This window comes from Vigna angularis, chromosome 1 (genome assembly GCF_016808095.1).
Source record: "Vigna angularis cultivar LongXiaoDou No.4 chromosome 1, ASM1680809v1, whole genome shotgun sequence".
NCBI lineage: Eukaryota > Viridiplantae > Streptophyta > Magnoliopsida > Fabales > Fabaceae > Vigna > Vigna angularis.
Genome location: NC_068970.1, coordinates 48,650,325 through 48,673,126, shown reverse-complemented (window position 1 = coordinate 48,673,126; position 22,802 = coordinate 48,650,325). Strand labels below are relative to the sequence as shown.

Here is a 22,802-nt window from a genome sequence, read left to right as displayed (position 1 = left end):
TGTATGATTTGCAAGAAGAGATTTATATTGAGCAACCTCCCAGATTTGTTGCTCAGGAGAGTCTTATGGGTTGATATTTCGTCTTCCATGCTGTCTTAGCAAATCATTAACAATTTGGTGTCACTCGAGTGCAGAAGTAGATATTTTCACTAAGTCTTTATGGATTATATTAGTAACAAGCTTGGTACATATGCACTAGCTTGAGGAGAAGTGTTAGATATATTATCCTTATCTTTTCTTTATCTTTTATCTTTAGTTAGTTTGTTATTATTTTTTATTTGTATTTTGGGCTTAACCCATATTTCTTCTATTATAAATAGAAGAAATATAGGCTAAGTCCAAAATAATGAGTATATAATGAGTATCTTAAACCAAATAAATCATATCAAATACAAACTAAGCATTGATAAAATATAATGAGTATATATGCACATAAAATATTTTATACAAAATATTTTACACAAAACTCAATTATCTGGGTACATGTCCTTGACATCAGAATTTATTGGAAGCGTGCCCTTGTGGTGATCTCTACTACTTTGTAGATCCGTAGCCAAGGGGTTATCACCCAACCACACACAAGGTTAATCCCTTCCACGTCTTAAACCAAACAAGCCCATAGACAAAGATCTCCTATAACTCTCACCATATAACTCATTCTACTCTATATGAGTGTGAATGGTTATTAGAGTATCAAGATACCCCTTACTAAATTCATACATCAATGCGCACACTAGCCTTACCACAAAAATAACTTCTCATTTAAATCCCACAAACACCATCATCATAGATGCCCACAACAATAATTTCACCTCAATTAATAACAATCAAAGTCATAAACATAATTAATATCCACCACAAAACCTCCAAAAATAGGGCCAATAGAGAGTTAGAATATTTCAATACAATCCCAATAACATCTAGACATAAGATTTAAAATGAAAGCATCTCTCTCGGGCCTCACAAACTCATTCCTACTATACTACTACATATTTCATCCTTCACTCAATACCTAAAAAGGACATCAGGTACGTATTTATAAACTATCCAGGGTGGTACTCAGCTCAAACATTGGAGCTTGAGTTGTCGAAGTTTTATTCCAAATCTTTCCAAATCGTCTTTCTTAAGACTTAAGCTCAACATTTTGGGCTCAAGCCATAAAAGTTACATTCCAAATACTTTCAAAGCTAGGTGCTTAAGGTTTCCTCCTCATGAGGGTTTGCTCTTGTGGCCTAAGCCTCATGTTTTGATGCTTCAACCCTTGAGATAACTTTTTTCAAAAGGAGTCTTCAAGTCTTAGTCTTAGCTTTAGTGCTTGAGGTTTCCCGTTGCAATGAGTTTGCTTGTGTGGTTTAGGGCTCAACTCTATTGCTCAGCTTCATCAATGTCAGTTTTGTCCAAAATTGCTTAAATTTCATCCTTTTTTTATTTTTCCATTATGACTTTCTGTTAATATAAAGAACTACAAAACAAACTAAATAAGGTTTAATTAAGCAGAGCCTAAACAAAATAAAAACAAGATAAGTGCCAAAATTATCTTAAACTTCACTTAAATTGGATGCTTATTAGTAGGAACCATTTTGCAATCTACAAACCAAACTCTGAACATGGCGCTTAATACGTCAATATAGTCCACCGGGTACGAGGGCAACATATAGTACCAGTCCATAGACAATCTGTCTACGATGGTAGAAAACAACCTACAAAAAACTATTATATTCTAGGTGTGAATACTGACATAAATCAGATAAGCAAATGGGTCAATTGTTCTGTTGTACTTGTGGGTGTTTATGAGAATCCTCTTTGAGATGTTGGCCTGAGATGCTTCCGTTGTGAAAGGATGGAAGTTCTCAATATTAGATGGACATGAGAAGTCGGTCCTCTCTCATAAATTATGAGGGTGTACCTAGGAAGCTTGACGTTCTTCCCGATTTACCTCATCCTTCTAATGATTTACTTGCCTATCGGGACGTCCAGCAGAATTTTGAGACTTTGTTGACTCTTCATCCTGACAGGGGTTGTGATCTTTTCACTTATCGTGATCTCGCTTTGAGTGACAGGATTGGCCACAAGTCTCCCTAACTTTGTGTCGGGTTGACCTGCTCTGATTTCCTTGGGATTTATGTCAATCTGATCAGTCACAAATCTTATGGGAATCTTGTTGAGATGGCGGGTTGCGCTCTACCAGGAATTACATGGACCTCCTTCCTAAAGTTTTTCCTAACGTGTAGAGGTCCAATCATTTTTGTGATGCCTCGTTTTTGGACTTCCTACAAGTCGATGAGTGTATGTCTATAGTACTGGTGGAGGGGTCCTTTGTCGAGGAAGAGGATGGGACTTATCATTCTCCCTTATCTTCTAGTTTAATGTCAGGAGGTCAGCTTGATGTTGGCACACAAGGCTTCAAGCTTGGAGTTGTAGCATTTACGTTGCTCCTCGTTTTGTTGGATTAGCATTTGCATTTGATTCTGAATGGTCGCCACCAGGTTGGACTCCATTTCGTGAGATAGTTAGGGTTGATTGTAGGGTGGTGACCATAGGAGAGTGAGGACGAGAAAAGTTTAACTCAGGATGGACACCAAATGTTCTTACCAGAAACCTATGCATGGACTTTCAGACAGGTGACAAGATCCGAGTGGATTTAAGAACCTTAATGTGTACTCTTGATGGCTGGAACACAAGAGAGAATTCATTTACAGAAGACGCTTTGGTACTCAAGACAATAAGAGAGTTTGGATCTTTTGAGTAAGAGAGAATGAGTATGAGTGAATGTGTTTTTTTTTTTGTGAAATACTGTGTATTTATAAGGTTTTTTGACCACGTGACTCTTGCGATGAAACTAGTAATATCAAGTAATATCGAAAAATATAATGACTACTGTATATACGATAATTGTAAAAATAATAGTAATATATATAATATTAAAAAATATTACAATGTAATTAAATTATCAAAATTTGACCATATATACTATTAATATATAAATATTTACACCAATAAATATATCTCAGAACGTCTTATCATTTTATATTACCAAAACTAAATGAACTTAGTATAACTTAACCTATTGGTTGAGTAATGTATATACACTTTGTATATCACTAAAATATTTAAAAAAATTTACTAAATAATTTCACGATTTATACCTGGAAATTTATCCTATTTTCATATTGATAATACAATCATTAAACTAATTTTAATGTTATGCGGAAAGAGAATTAATTTAGTTATGTCTTAACTTTTTTTAAAAAAATTAATTTAGATAGCTAGCACGTACAATTATTGCAATTTAAAGAAAAATATGAATAAAGAAAATAAAATTGAATTTAAATTGAATACTAATTTGCACGGAAGATTGATTGAATTCGAAACGAAATTACATTTTTCAATAATTTTATGAAAGTTTTCTATTAATTTAATAGTTAAAATAAATGTTCCTGCTTACATTTTACAAAAATAAAATAAAATAATTAACTCAAACAAACAGTTATTAAGAAGTTACAAGAGGCATAAAATTGATAAATAGCTTGTCAAATTAAGACGTGATATATATAATTAAAGAATATTATTGTGAGGATCTAGATAGATAGATTGTTGCGCGCGCATTACACATGGGTGTGCCCGCAAAGACAAAGTACGAGCAAACACCAAAGTACTCTATATTTCATCATCATGACGTCATATTATACTTTCATGTCGTTTCTATCAACGGATCATTGCGTGCAAATTACAATAATCTATTATTATAAGAATAAATAATAATTCATGGTGGGGTCTGCGGGTGAGGTTCTGGCGTCACCAATGGATCTCCTTAGAGACTGCCCCCATGTGTGTCGCATTCAATTATTGATACCTGCATCAGCCTCTCCATGGATGCCACGTGTCCAAAGCCTTAGATTTTGACACCGGAACCGGACCCACCTGCACCGTTCGATGGCGGCCCTGGTTTGGCGCGTATCAGAGAGAGTGGAGCCTCCGAGCATTTACGAGACGCACAAGCACACGCATCCCACACGCTCGAGACGCAGCGTGCACCGCAACGCGTTGAAACATTTTAGGGTTCCATTAGGAGGCGCTGTGGCCGTTGATTCAGATGAAACCCCCTTCGAAGGATCGTTGTAGCGCCACGTGGCGAGGCTTTGCAAACAATTTTTGGTTGGATGGATATGATTGTAGCGGCGCTGTTCTTGTTGGATGCAGCGAACTGGCGATGAAGCTTAGTTAGTATATTTGTCGTAGTTATTGACGTGGCGTGTCTCGGCTCGGTTTCTCGTTGGCTTAGCTTCACGAGAATAATACAAAACAATAAATAAATATTTAAATTGATTAAATTATATTTAAAATGATAAAAGAAACCTAAACTATGTAACCACGACAATATAAAATTTATAGATATTAATATAAAACAATATATTAACATATAGGAATCTACTACTGGCATCTTCCTATATTTGCTAATGTATAACATTTTCAAATTATCAATTATTTTTAATTTAACGTTTTTAATGTTTATAAATCAAAATTTAGCATTTATATTTCATCAAGCATTATGCGCGTTTGTTGATGCCAAGCAATTGAGTATATATATTGCTAAGGGTTGTTTTAATTAGGATTAATTGCATAATGCATTGTTTTAACCTTAGTATTTAATGGGCTTAATTTAATTTACATGTAACGAGTTTAACTAAACATAATTCTTATTAAAGTAAAAATTTGGTACATGTCTGTAGTTAGAGATGGAAGTTATCTCAAGTTAGTTCAACTTAAAAAAAATGAAATGAATAAAAAGACAAAATTAGGTTACTTTAGTTCAATGTGATTTACTTTTTTACGAAATCAAGAAACAATCAACTCGTACAAATATTCCATGTCATGACTTGATACAATAAGTAACGTGACTTACCTAAAGTTAAATAAATATAAATAAAATCAAGTATTATTTTAATTTTAAAAATTACACTTAATTTTCGTGAAATCCTATTAAAAGGATGCCTACATCCTATTTCGTTTCAAAATAGGTATTTACTTCATTCCTCATATTTGTAGCATGGCTGAGTAAAATATTTGCACCCAAAAACCGAGAAGTAAAACCAGTCCACGGTCGATTTTAATCATATTCGGGTTATCATAGTTAAAAAAATACGGATAAAAGCATATTATAATGATCAGATTCGGATTTTCAACTGAAAATTTATGGATATCCGAATTAATCCATATTTTATCATATCCCCTACTCTTCTTAGCTTTTTAAATCCTTTCTTGTAGTTTCATCTATTATTTCTGTATTATATGTTTGTGTGCTCAATTATGAATTGATGGTTTATGTGGTCAGTAATAGTACTATGATAATTACGATGATCATATCTTTGAGACTAAACATTGTAACTATCGACAGATAGGTCATTTTGAATAACAATTAGACTTGATGATGATTAACTTACAATAAAATATGATTAACACTAATTGGATTATAATTAGACTGTCACTAATCTGAACTTTATTCCAAAATCTGTAAATACAATTTTAAGATAAAGAGGTAAGTGATGACATTTAATACACATTAATTGTTATAATTGTACTAACTTTGACATCAGAGTATTTTTTGTGCATAAGTGTGACATCCTCATAATATACGACATGCATATATAATAAAGACGTTATTGGGTTATAATATTGGAAAGCAGTTAGAGACATATAAGAGACTATATTGGTTACAGTCATCCAAAATAAAATCAGAGTTGGTCTCTTAAACATAAAGGACCACTGTGAATTATCATCAGAATAGTACTACTAATCAAGATCCTAGACATACTAAGCTGCAGCATCACCTTCTTCCAATGCTTGCTCCACAGACACCTCCTATTCATCTGCTCACATCCAATTTAGGATGATCATTGCAACAGGAAACATACCCAAACAAAGCACGAACACACAAGCAAGGGTGAGCTAGTTTCACAAGCAAGCATACCATATTAAAGTAAACAATTCAACACATAAGTACTTTAAGCCAAGCAAGTTAAACCATACAAAGGAACATGTCACAAACTAGACTTGACTCGTTGCTTTATAAACCGACTCGTCCGGATCAGAATGATTACCGAGCTATGGCGGGTTATGCACTCGTGGTGGCCTCTACTGCTTTGCAAAGCCGTTGCCAATGGGTTCCACCCTACCACACTCACGAGGTTAGTCCGTTCCGCGCCCTGGAGCATATTGGAAGCCTCCAAGACTAGGACCTCCTGCTACTCCTCACCACATGGATCAATCCTCTCTACTTGAGAATGAAAGACCATTGGATCCCCTCCTTGAGGATCATGGAATTACGTTCATGAACCGTACTGTCACTTTGTAATCATATACTTTCTGCCACAATCAACATATACACAATCTCAACAACATACATTACTCACCACTCACAAATTATAAAAATAACATCTCCACAATTGAATCTAAGTTAATCAATACCAAGAACCAAATAGCTCCAACTAACCCATAACAGCTCATAAAATACATCAATTTATACATACCTACAAGTAATATAATTATTGATTAACACTCACGTTTCAATATAAGAAACAATTATCCTTACTTTAATATATATATATATATATATATATATATTATATTAAACTAATATATTATATTAAATATATATATATATATATATATTTATATATGGATCCTTACTTTAAATTCCAAACACACAGTGACTGATTTTCTAAAATTATAATTGACTAGAAATTAACACATGATAACTTTATGCATCTACAATCAATTTGTTTTATTTTATTTTCATCCTAGTAGAGATCTTTCTTTACCTCAATTGGTTACCGGAGAGGACCCAGATGTCTGAACGCATCAAACTCACCTTCGACGCCAGCACATATGACTAGTCACAACTGATTGAACCAGGCCAGGGATGCTCTATGATTAGGGATGTGCCAACTCAGGTTTTTAAGGTTCCTCTATCCTATCAACAAAGAAAGGCTTTCAAAAATTAACAATTAATTTATTTAAATTATCTACTCTGTTCTCTTATGCTCTAAATCTGAAATGCCTAATTTTAATATTTTCACTTCCTCTCACAGCAACCTCAAACAGTATTTGTACATCTATTTAATACCCATATACATGTTATTACAGAACCCTTACTCCAGACCGAATAAGATTCAAAACAAACCATAACAGAGACGAACACTAAACATTCAAGATTTAGTGAATAAATAACCTCAACCCCATAACTGAATCGATATCATTCTTCTTTATTGTAAACACCTCAAATTGAGCAACAATCTCAATTTTGAATTTTTGTTTAATTTTAGTCAATATAATATATTTAAATAAAATAAAGAAAATGAAGAGAAAGGCGTATTTTCTCTGAGTGAGGGCTTGGAGGAAGAAGCCCTTGATGAATTTGTGGTTGGACTCCGCCATGTCAAGGTAGGCATAGATGTGAAGGCATTTGGTGAACTTAGAGGAGGACATAAAGGTGTCATAAAGGATGTTGAGATTCCAGACCTTATTGTTGTCAAAGAGTATGAAGAAGGAGGCGTTGTCGAGCAATATAATGACGCATGAGTTGGAGTAGATGATGGGCTTCAATGATATGTTGGAGCGAATGATGGTGGATTTGTGGCAGCAAATTCTGGAAACATAGAATATTGATTAAGAGAGAGATAAAAGGAATGAAAAAAAATCCTAAATAAGAAAAAATCACCCATTTACCAAACGAGAGATTTACGAGAGCGATAACGACCCAATGAGAGTGACCTAGAGAGAGCGAGAGCAACCAAGTCAAAGTGAGAGCAAGACCGATAACCATTAAAGTGATGAGGAGATGAAGGTGTAATGCAGTGTAATAAAGAGGCGAGGAGGAGACAAGGTTGTAGAGAGTAGGAGAGTTAAGAGTGTGAAGTGCAACACGAGAAGACTGGGAGAGAATAAGGAAATTAAAGATACTATATCGGTTAGTGAAGAACTGACATAATATTTTCATTTTAAATTAAAAATAATATAATAAATTTGTATTTTATTACAAAATTGTCATCACTCCCACTTATTATGACAATTCTTGTAGTAACCGAATAGAAAATCTTGTACTTTATTACAAAATGGTTATCACTAACTTTGGCAGTTTGAGTTATAACTGACATATAAAATCTTGTTCTTTATTATAAAATGGTCATTGCACCCTCTTACTGTGACAATTCTAGTTAACTGACATAGAAAGCCTCAGTGTATTTACAATTGTATCATTGCTTTACTTATTATGATGGATGGATTATAACTATAAGTCGTTATAAAATCCAATTTTTTGCACTATCAAATTCTAAAAAGTGTAATTTATATGATGAATGCTCAAACAATATAATGTGTCACTCAACCAGTTATGAAGCAATTAAATTAGTAATTTTAGAAATTGTTGAGTGATATAACAAATAGTATCTCACAAATTTTGAATGACACTCGTGCGATAGTCACTTAAGTGTTGGACGAGCATGTGAGCAAGAAAAAAAGAAAATTAATTCTTATGTATAGAATTTTACCCTCAAACGATATAAAATTGCTTAAGTGAAAATTTTATTTCAATTAGAAAAAAATAAAGTTACTCGATCGAGATGAACACGTTTAAACTACATATATAATGATGAGTGTGTCTTTAATGATAATAGGATAATAGTGTGATGATGTATATGTCAAAATTTATTGTGTTGAAATACAAATGAAGTTTAATTAATAACTCATATTGTTGATTGAGGTAATTAGATTCAATATCTTTTTTAATATGTTTTATATTAAGAATGTGATTTAAATAATATATGCATACGTTTATGTATATTATGTTTTATGCATACGTTTATATATGGTTTTAAAATAATTAATTCACTTTTTATGTATTTTAATATCTGTAAATTCTTATAATTTTAGTTTGTACGACACTAATAAACAACGATGCAAGTAACCGTGAATAAATTATTGAAAGTCAGAGAGATATTGTAATTTTCATAGTAGTTTGGTAATATGTACCTATGTTTATATAGCTAGTTTTGGAAACTTTTAAGTTGCAGTGGTTTATACATTAATTATAAAATTAAGAGTACTTACCATAGCTGTATACGTATTAATATCGTACTGATATAACTAGATTAAATAATGTAAAAAATTATTGATCTATTTGATGTAAGTTTATTTAAACTTTGGAGCAAAGTAGTTGAATTAAAATTGACCTATGTTAATTTAAATTATTATTATTATTGTTTTTATTTTGACTTTATATATGGGACGAAACATCAATCTTAACATATTTTAGCGGTTCGGACAACAATAACTGAAAAAACTAGTAAAAAATAGTGAGAAAACGGAGGGAGGATTTTTTTAAAATATAATGGTAAAAATTAGCACTAACTACTAAAATTATTTTTGAAACGACATTTTTTATTTGTAATAATTTTGAATAATTAATACATCTAAATCATTAATGGAGTTATATATAACGTGATAGAAAAATAATTTTAAAGTAAAGCAAAGTTTAAACCGATGTAAGAAAATAAACTAAGCCTAATGAAAAATTAAAAACTAAAGTAACAATCTAGTCATAAATATTTTACGTTAAAGCTCACTTTGAATATCATGTACAAAGAGTAAAGAGTAGAGACTAATGCAATAATACCATATTACTATTTATCATTCAATGATATTTATGTTTAATTAATTATAATAAAATATACTATTTATTATATATAGTTTTAGAATAATATAAATTTAATACCAATGTACATCAAGGAGTAAGGTAAATATATAAGAGAAGATTAATAAAATAGTTTTACTTCTTTAAATAAAAGATATATATATGTTTTTAGTTCCTAAACTATAAAGCAAATTTGTTTTTAATCTCTCTTTTAAAGTAGGTACATGTTAGTCCTCCTTCTTAAGGAAACCTTAATTTTTAGTCCTCTAAAACTAACAGCGTTAAAAATCAACTGATGTGGCTAACGTTTGGCCACGTGTGTTCACATATTTCCTTTCTAACTCTTGGCACGTGTGATTGCATTCTTGATGAAGAAGGTAATTATTTAGTTTTGGTTTATCTAATAAACCAATCAAACTTCAAGTAAACTTTGAAGCAAACATTGAAGATTATGGGAGCAGATTGACGACGCTTAGCGATTTGGTCGACGAGTCTATCGCCCTTCTTAGTTAAGCGACCATAGAGGGGGTGTTTCATTAGCCGTCGACTTTGATGATGATGGTGGGCTTCCTAGTAGATTGCTTCACAATTCGAATTCACGATTATGGTTTGCTTATGTGAGCAGATTGACGGTGGCGTGAACTAGTTTCACCTGGTGTCGTGGTCGCTGTTCTGGTTTTTGCTTCGCAGGGTTTGAGACACGAGGATGGAGGCGAAGGAGACAAACTCATGGTGCTCCAGTGACAGCAGCGCTTGGTGGCGCGTCGAAGGTTTATGGACAAACCTGATTTAGGGGTTCTCTCTGCTTCGAAGGCGCGCTGGATCTGAACCGCAAGAGACGCGATTTTGCAGAGGTGCTTGGGCGACGTCAATGGCTACCATGGGGTTCGTTGTTTCCTGATTGCAGGTTGTGAGATGATGACGGAAGACAATCCCGCCAGCAATGCGACGAGGGAGCAGTGGCGCTGTGGCGATTTTGATTGTGAGCGACAACGCTGATGGAAATCCTCGCCGGTGATGGCGGTGGTGGAAATCCAGACACAAGAACGGCGTGTTGCAGGATGAAGGACGTACATTTTACCAATCAACTTTTCGAAGAAGAAAGGGTCACACTTTGAAGCCAATCAACCTAATAAACCAATATTCTCACTTTGCATTAAAAAATACTAACGTGCCAAGAGTTAGGAAGGAAAGCTGTGAACACACGTGACCAGACGTTAGCCATACCAACTGATTTTTAACGCTGTTAGTTTTGGAAGACCAAAAATTAAGGTTTCCTTAAGGAGGAGAACTAAAATGTACCTTACTTTAAAAATGGACTAAAAACAAATTCGCTTGATAGTTTAGGAACTAAAAACATATTTAACCCTAATTTTGAATAATTAATACATCTAAATCATTAATGGAGTTATATATAACGTGATAGAAAAATAATTTTAAAGTAAAGCAAAGTTTAAACAGATGTAAGAAAATAAACTAAGCCTAATGAAAAATTAAAAACTAAAGTAACAATCTAGTCATAAATATTTTACGTTAAAGTCCTTGCTCACTTTGAATATCATGTACAAAGAGTAGAGACTATGCAATAATAACATGTTACTATTTATCATTCAATAATATTTATGTTTAATTAATTATAATAAAATGTACTATTTATTATATATAGTTTTAGAATAATATAAATTTAATACCAATGTACATCAAGGAGTAAGGTTTATATAAGAGAAGATTAATAAAATAGTTTTACTTCTTTAAATAAAAGAGGTATATATGTATTAGATAATAGAGTATAATAAATAATTAATAAAATATCATAATATTTGCAATGAATTTAAATTTGAATATATGGCTATTAAAGATGGTGAGGGATAAGGATTTTTGTAGGATAATAGATAAGAATCAGACTCCAACCAATTGGGTAGTTTGGATTTGAATCGTGTGGGGGAACCAATTAGTAAAACTCATTCTTTTTAATGATGTCATCTTAAGGACTAACTCATTTTTTCTGTAAAGCATCGTCCAACACTCACCATCACATTTTACTATTACTTTGTTAATACCTTTTCAAATCAAAGAAACATCAACCCCAATTTTTTTCTTCTCATCTATTATTTTAAATACATGCTACCTGTTTTTGGAGGTGGGTCAAATATTCAGATTCAATTAATCGATTTTCAAATATTGATTCAATTGGTTAGTCAGAGGAGTCTTGCGTCATCCGGGATGATATATGTAAATTTTAATGTCAAAGTTAAATCAACTTAAACACAAAATGAATGTTATAATTAATGTGTAACCTACTTTATTTATCTCAAATAATTATTTATAGATTTTGTGATGAAATTTTGATTAAGGTTGGCCTAATTATGATTCAAACATGACTAATCATGTTTTAACATTAAGTAAAACGATTTTGGAGTTAATATACTTTGGTCTTGTTTAGACCATTTAATTTGGTGATTGCTTGTCTAATTTGTAGTTTGGTTGTCTAGTTTGTTGATTTTTTGTCGGCTTGTTTGTTAATCGTTTAGGTTGATGACTTGTCATCTGGTATGTTAGTTTACCATCTGAGTTTATAATTGTCGTCGACTTGGTAGTTGATGAATCATTATTTTCTCCTATTCACTTAGCTTTCTATACTAGATTTAATTAGTGAATTGTGCTTAATTGTCTATTATTTTCTCAGTTTTTCTATTTGGGCTTAATTCAACCAGTAATTCATATTTTAATTAATTTGAATTGTTTGAGCTTAATTATTCCCATTATTATTTTCAGAGTACTTTTTGGACTTTTATTCTGGACTTCAAGAGAAGTTGTCACGCCATTTGTCATGTCATTGTCCACCTAAACAACTTTTATTTTCGTTTGTATTTTATTTTATAGTTTTGGACCAAATTTTAGACTGAGGCCCAATTTTTAGAAAGGCCTATTTTCAAATCAGACTTGCTGCCTAGGGTTTTTAACCCATGCAGCCACACATTCATTTTTATAACCTCTGGGGCGTGAAACAGAAGGCTCTCTCGTTTTGAAGAACAACTGTTGGGTGTAGGTTTTTCGTTTTTCTCTCTTTTTGTTCATTCATTTGTTTCTGAATTCAATTTCCAGTTTAATTCAAATTTCGTTTACTATCTTGCTCGTCTCTTCTTTTACTTAAGCATTTCGTTTTCCAATTCGTTCAATTTTCGTTCTTCTTTGCCTTTGATGTATTCAAATTTGTTTTGTTGCTTTCAATTCGTTTTAATGAAAGCTTGAATCTGCTAGGTTTGTAATTAGGGAGATTATATTGTTTCCTTGAGATTATTGCTCCATCATTGTGACACTAGTGCAAAAACAGCGTATAACGTCACGTGTTCAACGTCCAATCACTGAATAGCCAACATTAAAAATGCTTGTGGCATTCTTGTAAATAAACGCAATTGTAAAACGTCGAAGCCCCATTCAATTCGACGTTCTATGATAGTAATTATTTAAACCAGCGTGTCATTCTCTTTCTTCTTTCTTTTAAACCACCATTAGTATGTTGAATCTTGTAGGGGTTCGACATAATATTTGTCAGTCAGAAGCCAAAGAGTCACCCTTTTTAATTCTTTTTTCTTTTTTCTTTTAAACAACAAATAATACCTTGAATTTTGTAAGGGTTTTGACGTATTATTTGTCAGCCAGAAGCCAAAAAGTAACCCTTTTTAATTCTTTTTTTCTTTTTTCTTTTAAACCAGATATAATACGTCGAATTTTGTAGGAGCTTTGACGTATTATTTGTCAGCCAAAAGTTTCCCTTTTTAATTTGAGCGGGAGATTGAAAATTAATTCACTTTATCTTAGCGTGCAAGACCCTTTTCTCTTCTCAAACTTTTCTCGAACGAATTTTGACGACCATCACATGTAATCTTTCTTTCATTTGATACAAATGCATGTTAATTAACTACTTTATGTATAATTTTTGTTTGTTTTGACCGATTATTTTTGTGTTCTTGCCCTTCATAGGCGCATTCTGTTTTCTCTCTCACGGGTGAAAACACTTTATTTTGACGAACCCACCTTTTGAAGGTTAGTTTTCGTTTTGAAGAACTTATTTATTGAACTTGTTTGTTGTTGTTTTTTGTTGAACTTGTTTGTTGTTGTTATTTGGTTGAACTTGTTTGTTGTTGTTGTTGTTGTTTGATTGAACTTGTTTGTTGTTTGTTATTGTTGTTTGTGTTTGATACTATACTACACGTTCATAGTTCATGCTTTATAAAATACCAAAAATTGAAATTTGTTGTTTTTCTACTTTTCAGGTCTCGTAGAGTTGTAAAAGAGGATTACAATTAATTAAAAAAAACAAAAAAATTGCTTAACATCGAATATTAACAAAATTCAATGTCAATTTGATTAACGTCAAATTTTTTAAATTCAACATCAATTTAACGTCTCTCGATATGACGTTGACCTCTAATTTGACGTGAAAAGCCAAAAAACAATGATGTTATAAGATATTTTTGTACTAGTGCTCCTTGCGTCATATGTAATATGTTTTGTACGTTTGAAATTGGTTCACGCTTAGTGTCTAATTTGCATTCATTTAATCTCCGCTTAGTTGATTAAAGTCGTAGTTGCTTAATCTATGGTGATGCAGAAGTGATCATATATGTGCATTGCGTTTGCTTAATTCATTGTTATGAAAACTAGATTAATCTTCGCTTAGTTGATTGATTGTAGTTGGATTAGGGGTGAGAGGAGCGAATGTATTATTGTCAATCAAGGATTTATGGCATTGTAATTGAACTAGTGACCACCCTGTCTTTAATCTACGTTATTTGCTTTGTTAATTTCAATTCGTAAATATGCTCTAAACACCCCCACCCCCACTACGTGTTTGATACTTTGATGGAACCAAAATCGGTCCTTGAGAGACAATTTAGGAGTCACTTCTTCCTTTAGTGATGTGGCTAGCTAGTCGCAAACTATGCCCCAAACTTAGAATGAATGGTGACAAAATTGTTTATGAATTTGGGTGGTAAGGAATTGAACCAAGCCAATGCTTCCTTTAACAAGATGGAGAAGGCTCTACACCAAACGGGGTCATTCGAGGTGTAGAGTGTCATCTGGTTCATGAAACCAAGCCAATGCTTCTTCCTTTAGCAAGATGGAGAAGGCTCTACACCAAAGGGGGTCATTCAAGGTGTAGAGTGTCATCTGGTTCATGAGACCTCTTAGATGTTTGTCGGGATTAGTGGAGTCGTCATACTTATAAAAAATAAGCACGGTGCATCGGTATGGTAAGGGCATCTTCATTATCACTGATGTGAAAGGAAACATCTCGACCGTGTTCACAATTGCAATGGACAAGTTATCCTTGCTAGCTCTTGAGCTACCTTCATGGGTGGTTTGATAAGGCTTATTGCGCTGCTTAGTCTGCACGGGTTAGTTGGTGTAGGAGGTACAAAATTCCTAACGCTTTTCTCCTAACGCATAGATGCGTTTTCAGTGCGAAAGGTCCCCAACTCTTCCTCATACTTGTGCTGCATCTTCTCTATTTGTCGTTTCATATTCCTCATCATCTAAATCAGGTTGGGTTGGTTATTCACTTCCTTCACAACTACGTTGCTTGTCATGTTCCTCATGGTCACCATAGGGTTATCAGGATGATTACTTGGTCCTATAATGGGCGCCAAAATGTTTCGAATGTAGGATCAAGTCTTTAGATCCAATTACTCGGTTTCCAAATGTTCACTCACAAGTTCAAGTTCTATTCGATCTGAGGAACCTTCAGTGCATCCAAACTACTTGGATGATACTTGTAGAAGATACTCTAATGCCAAAATCAGGTCAAGTTAGACAAAAAGAAATGAATGTTGTAATTTGTAACATCCCAACTTTTGGGATGTCCTGATTACGGGTGAAATTAAAATTTTTTAAAATTATAATACCATTACGAAAATCCAATTATATAATACCGAAATTAATAAAATAAATAACGAAATAAAGTAAATCCAATTACATTATTTCTAAAATTTATAGCACAAAAACTTTAAATAACCCAAGTCTTTTTCTCCCCCTCACGTTTTTGTCATGCATCTGGAGCATCTGCAACATCTCTCTAAAAGAAAATTTCTATCTTATGGTACTCTCTTTCCCTTTCTCTCAATTTTTACGTACATCTCTTTTTACGCTTCCTTCCTTTTATTTCTAGTTTGATAAGTCCGTATTTTTTTAAATTAAAATATATTATAACTTAAAAGTAACTGTTTAGATGGTGATTCCTATAAAATTTCAATCAGTTTTTTAAAACATAACTGCTATATATTCTAAACTTTTATTTTTTCAAGTTATTTAATTTCAATTGCAAGCCTTTACTTCCTACACCCCTATTTTTAATTTTGTGCACCTTAATTACAAAAATGAAAAAGACAGTATTGCCCTTAATAAAAAATATAAATAAATCAAAGATAGGTTTCACATGAAACCTATTTCCCTAGAGATCTGAACTCACGTCCATTCAATCCTAAACACATATCTTTATCAATAAGTCAACACATCACATTAAAAATATAGGACATCACAAATTTAACAACCATACAATAACATATACCACACCTTGTGAACTCATGCAGATTCTAATCAAAACGATTTTATAGTTAATCTACTTCGGTCTTGTTTAGACTAGAGCTGTCAAAACGGGTAACCCGACTCGACTCAACTCGACCCACCATGGGTTGGCCACTTAGTGAGCCAACCCAACCCGGCTCATTTGTTAGTGAGCAGAAAAAATTTAAACCCGACCTGACCCACCACGGGTTGGTGGGTTAAACGGGTTGGCTCATTAACTCACTTAATTAACTTTTTTTTCACCCTCTTCTTCTCATATTCTTATAACATGTTACTTTGATCGATCAAATTGAAACACTAATAATTGAACCAATTGATATAAAAGAAAATGGAAAAAAGGAAATATATTATATATTCTAAGCTATCAAGCATAAAATTTTGCCAATTTAGTTTAATGAGACATACACAACTGTTTGACCAAGAAACTACATATAGCCGTTAACAAAAATATATAGTACAAGATAAAACTGTCATGCTTGTAGATAGGTCTAAAAACAAGATAAAACAAATGATATATTCCTGAATTATCCATCTATTAAATTGGAGTCCTGAATGGATAAATCCACAATATTATGCTCTCTTGAAACATCTTCTTTATCTCCATCTATAATATTATCCAAACTATAATCTTAGGGGTTTATTTCCAGATGAGAACTTTTAGAAAGACAGCAGCCCGAAAGGCTGTATTGCTAAGTAAAGGTTGTGCATTTTGAATAATTAATTTAATTAATTTGATTTCAATAAAAAAATAGGATTTGAATAATTAATTTAATTAAAAAAAATAGGTGGATTGGTGAGCCAACCCGACCCACCACGGGTTCAACCCGTGTGAGCTGGCCCAAACCCGTGATGAGTCGGGTTGGCTCACAGGTTTCAACCCATTTTGACGACACTAGTTTAGACGATCCAGTTTGGTGATTGACTGTCCGATCTGGAGTCAAACCATCCAATTTATTGATTTGTTGTCGACTTGTTAATTGACTATCCAAATTGATGACTTGTTATCTCATTTGTTAATTGAGTGTCCGAATTAGTAATTGTCGTTAGCTTAGTAGTCGACCATCTAGATTGATTGTTTGTCGTCTGATTTGTTAATTGACCGTCCGAGTTGGTAATTATCGTTAGCTTGGTAGTCGACTGTTTGCACTGATTGCTTGTCGACTAATTTGTTAATTGACCATCTGATTGGCAATTGTCTCCATTTTGATCTGGTAATTGACCGGACGATCATATGATTCACTATATTTTTCATAAAATTTATTAAATAAGAAATAAATATATTTAATATGCTTCCACACTGAACTTACTTAGCTGCCTAACCTGAAGCAGGTGCTAACCTAGCTTCGCGACGCACCCAAACGTTGATTTTTTTTTTCTCCCATATGTTGACTTGTTTTCACATCAGATGCATCAACGGTGACTGATACGGTGGTGAAGGCTGGTTAGCGCAGGAGATTATTTCTCCAAAATTTGTTCGACTTTGGAAGACACGAGCGTGCCACGACAGCTTCTGCTTCCACTAACCCAAGACAAAACACAAAACCTAGGGTGGAAGGGGAAAAGGCGAAACCACCATTCCTTTGGACCGCATAAAACGCTGACTCTGGGGTAGTAAAGGAATTTTAATCTGCATCCCTTTCGACCAAAAGTATGCATGCCCCGCCAGCATGTGACGCTTGTTCTCCCCCACTTGTCAAGAAGGATAATTTTGTCATTATAACCTTCGATATTTATTAGCTTTGCGTTGTTGCTACTACTCGCCCAAGTAAATTTTTATTTATAAAAAAATAAATAGTAAATAAATAATATTAATAATAATAAAAAAAAGAGCCGCCTCTACTTTATTTATTAGCGGGGCTTTATTACGTAACGAGTTTTTATTTCTCTGTCTGGCTTGGCTTGTGTTGAGTTGCTCTTCTTTCTTTCGTCAATGTTTCGGTATTTCCTTGTCTTTTCTTCGTCTTCTCTTCTTCGGTAGTTTTCAAGTCTCCCGGGTTTTCACTGGTTCTCAGATCTGGAAACTTTATTTACGTTCGGTCTAGAATTTTCTATCATCTCTGTATGTTTTCAGTTTTCGTTTCTCTGTCTCAATAGTACCGAGTTTCTGTAATTGAATTGCTCAGTTATTCGGTGGTTTTTGTATTTTTATCTCTGCCTCTGCTTGTTGGTGTCCGCTGCTGCTGCTGTATTTAATTGCTGTTTTTCATTTTTTTATGGTATGCTTTTTGAGTTGGGGGATTTCGTTGTATGTGAGATGACACTCTTTCCTGTTTTTGGTTGCAGAATTTGCCAGATTTGGTTGTAGGGGTCGCACCCTGTGCTTGTTTGTGTTTTGCTTCTAATTTCTGATGCTTAACTTTCGGGAAAATATTATAATCTTCGATCTATTCGGGTTAATATTTGCTTTGCTTGTTTTAAGATGTGACTATGGTGCTGGTTGCTAGTTATTCTTCTAGTTAGTTGATTTTTCTCTTCACATCCCCTTGTCAATTTTAAAGATTTATCTTATTCTTTTTATTATGTTTAATTTAAGATTCAACACAATGTGAGTTTGGTGTGTTTTTTTTAACGTAGATCTACTTCTCTGCATATGCTCCTGTAGCCGATTCTCTCAACTCTTGAAGTCATCACGTGTGCTTATTGGTTGCTTATATTTTTTATGAGCGCGATATATTACAAAGATATGAACTGGTTGTATATCTATCTTATTATGAAGTTTTACTGGTTGAACAGTTGAATCCTAGAATTGATGTAGCATTGTCTGGTATGTTGGAGTTCTGTGCTAGAACATAATTCGTAGTTTCTTATTTTCCTTTCAAATCTTGTCGCTTGAATTGTTTGTTCTGTTCAAATTTTATGCAGGAGCAGCAGTAATCATCTTTAGCCTTCTCGTGTATATTTGGAAAGTTGGCCTCTGCTGGACTTGTGAACAAATTCATTTACTGAAATGATTTTATGACTATGGAGTTACATAACAAAATGAGCATGGATCCTACCCTTATAGAGTTGGCGAAGGTCCGTGAACTCCTTATGATCTTTCTTTGTTTCCTTTATTGTTTCGTTCTTCCAATATGGTTGTTATTTTTATTTTTGCTCTTCGGTTCTGTTTTATGCAAATATATATTTGAGGTTCTTTCTATATGTAATTAATGAATTTGGTCTTCTATATCCGGATCTTCCCTTTTGCTTTTTCTCTTCAAAGATTTCTGTTTTTTTGCTGTACGTACTGCTGTTTTTTTTTTTCATTTATTCTTGCCTGTAAAAATTTCAATCTTTTTGGCTGAGAATGCTTATTACAATTTCATATCTCTTAATGTGCGTCTGTTCATAGGCTAGTGAAACTCAAGACGCGTCCCATTCATCTATATACTCTCAGACCTTCTAGGTTCATGCATACTCCTAGAGCAATGCATCTGAAATTCCAATATTTTAATCATATCTAACAACTCGAATTCCTAATGTACATCACGTGTCAAGGATGAATACCTTTTAAAGGATGAAAGTCTTGTGATTTTCGATTATCTTCTTGGTTTTGTATATTTGGTGTGTTAGTTACGTAAAACCTCTCACAATCAACTTCAGGTGTGTCGCTTAGACGGGCTTTCCTGCCTTTACAAGGTTGATTTGGAAGACTGCATAAATAATCTTTGAACTTGTTACGTAATGTATGTCTGGTTCACATATTTTGGTCAGCTTGGTAAAATAAGCCTATATATATTGTAGTCTTCCCGTAATTTTATTGCAGTATTTTGTGGATAAATGTTCTGCTCACGTTACGGCGAGACCTGAAAACTTGACATTTCCTTTTTTTAATCACATGAACCCTCTCAATCATGGCGCTGAAGGGTGATTTATATGGGTGCACTGTGGTTAAAAATAAGTTGTTCTTTAAGTATTAATTAATTCATTAATAACTTATTTCTTTGTTTCTGTCAGGGTTAATGAAGCTTAATGATTTATTCGCTGGGAGCACGAAAAGCTCCAGAGAACTCCTTACTTCACTATTAAGCTGTCTTATCAAAGGTTTCTTTCCAAGAGATGTTATAAGATATCAATGGTTAAATTGAGTTTATTGAAAGATTAAACTTGTCTGGGATATAGTGAAAATGGACAGGTCAGATACATCCGGTTTTGTAAGTGGTGGAAGCTGTATATTGGAATTTGTTGTTCTAGCCTTAAAGTTCTGGTAGGTAACTGAGTATTGTAGTAGTATGTGGTGAACTGTTCTGCTGCTTCAACCTTCTGTAGCTGTAGTATACAACATCTGATAATGGATTTGAACATGAACGCTTTACTGTCTCCTCATGACGCTGAACTCAGGAAAGATGACAACTTCGGTGATACTACATTATGCTTGAGTGGCATTGGTTTTGGGGAAACAAATAAGGCTACTTATAGATCTAGTGAGAGCAATACTGGGATGAAGTTTTCCACTGCTTCTGATGATGGCTGCAGATTGGTTTTGGGATTGGGCCCAACCCCAATGGCATATGACGATGGCTACAGCAATTTGGAGTTTAATGTAAAAAAAAGGCCAGCCAAACTTTTTCCTCTGCACGTGCCATCTGAATGTGAATCAGTTCTTCAACTTGGCCTTTCTGGTGTAACAAACGAGGCATCAAGTGTACTTGACTGCTCAGGCTCAACTGAGACTGATGTGAACATGTCATGTTTCTCAAGCCAAACGTCTGCAGATAATTATTTTTCTAGGATTCCTATTGTTGATGAGGGCTCTACATCAGCAAAGAAATCAGGTGGCTATATGCCGTCACTTCTTTTAGCTCCAAGAATGGATATTGCTAAAAGTTCGGTGCAGGTGCAACAATTAACAAATGGAACTAAACCTCAATTGTGCCCAGAACCATCCAGTGTTGTAAATTACTCAACTGATCCTGCATCTGGGCCACAGGCTACAGGGATAACATCAGAGACCCGAACAAGCAATCCTAAGAGATGTAGATTTTTTGGATGTACCAAGGGAGCTCGAGGTGCTTCTGGACTTTGCATTGGACATGGTGGTGGACAGAGATGTCAAAAACCAGGATGCAACAAAGGTGCTGAGAGCCGAACTGCTTATTGTAAGGCCCATGGTGGAGGGAAGAGGTGCCAACACTTAGGATGTACTAAAAGTTCCGAGGGAAAGACAGATTATTGCATTGCGCATGGTGGTGGTAGGCGATGTGGTTATCCAGGTGGGTGCACAAAAGCTGCGCGAGGTAAGTCCGGACTTTGCATTAGACATGGAGGGGGTAAGAGGTGTAGAATAGATGGTTGCACTCGGAGTGCTGAAGGACAGGCTGGGTTGTGCATATCTCATGGGGGTGGGCGCCGTTGTCAGTTGCAAGGATGTACAAAGGGTGCACAAGGGAGCACTATGTATTGCAAGGCACATGGTGGTGGGAAACGATGCTCATTTGCAGGGTGTACCAAAGGTGCGGAAGGAAGTACCCCACTGTGCAAGGCACATGGTGGGGGAAAGCGCTGCCTTTTCAATGGAGGTGGCATTTGCCCCAAAAGTGTACATGGAGGCACAAACTTTTGTGTTGCTCATGGTGGTGGGAAGAGGTGTGCTGTTGCAGGTTGCACCAAGAGTGCACGTGGCCGTACCGACTGTTGCGTTAGGCATGGTGGGGGTAAGCGATGCAGGTTTGAAGGTTGTGGGAAAAGTGCTCAAGGGAGCACAGACTTTTGCAAGGCCCATGGCGGAGGAAAGCGATGTAGCTGGGGAGATGGAAAGTGTGAGAAATTTGCAAGGGGAAAGAGTGGCCTCTGTGCTGCTCACAGCAGCTTGGTGCAAGAGCGGGAAATGAACAAGGGCATGATTGCTCCTGGACTTTTCCGCGGTCTTGTAGCTGCTGCTTCCACTGCCTGTAGCAGTTTTGAGAACAATTCTTCCTCAGGCGTCAGTGTTGTGTCTGACTCCAATGATTCTATGGAAACTCCAGCACAAAGACACCTCATACCGAAGGAGGTGTTAGTTCCGCTTTCAATGAAATCACCATCTTATTCCAACTTCTTGACTGCTAAGAAGCCAGACCACGACAGAAACTGTCACAGCTCCGCCGCAGGTTGCAGCACTGCTCAGAAAGGCCTAGACTTTAATCTGCCGGAGGGCAGGGTCCACGGCGGTGATCTCATGTTGTATTTTGGAGGGAATCTCAAAAATGCCCTTGACAGCATCTGAAACGGGAGGGAACTGTTGTATCTGCAAGTTGTAGATTCAGTTTAGTGATTAGGGACCATTTCCATGATGGAATTGTGCATAAAGCTTTGTTGCTGCTTGTTCAATAACATGTGTATAGTTGGGTATTATTAGCCATTAGTCTCTTATTGTTTGTAGTGCTTCGTCAGTGCGACGGCTTTCATTATTCAATGTAAGGTGGCGACGTTAAACCAAGTCCACTACACAAACAGCATCATGCTCTGGCGTGGGTTTGCTCCAATCGAATCATTGTATTCTTAAACTTCTAGTTTTAGTCTGTTTCAAAATAAAGGAGTGAAACTAAAGGCCACTATCGCTAATAAA

At 34.7% G+C, this 22,802-nt stretch overlaps 1 protein-coding gene across 4 annotated transcripts; it reads left to right on the top strand.

Annotated features, from left to right (window-relative positions):
- Nucleotides 1-18,088: 18,088 nt before the first annotated feature.
- LOC108342563 (uncharacterized) lies at nucleotides 18,089-22,802 on the top strand. 4 transcript variants are annotated; one of them, XM_017580357.2, is made up of 3 exons: nucleotides 18,089-18,214; nucleotides 19,139-19,291; nucleotides 20,213-22,802. In XM_017580357.2, exon 3 carries the CDS (start codon nucleotides 20,547-20,549, stop codon nucleotides 22,458-22,460), a length of 1,914 nt encoding a protein of 637 aa, XP_017435846.2. In that variant the 5' UTR covers nucleotides 18,089-18,214; nucleotides 19,139-19,291; nucleotides 20,213-20,546; the 3' UTR covers nucleotides 22,461-22,802. The 4 variants fall into 4 exon arrangements, with proteins under 4 accessions (XP_017435846.2, XP_052727419.1, XP_052727420.1 ...); XM_052871459.1 differs by having other exon boundaries at nucleotides 18,204-18,335; XM_052871460.1 differs by lacking the exon at nucleotides 18,089-18,214 and adding an exon at nucleotides 18,336-18,492.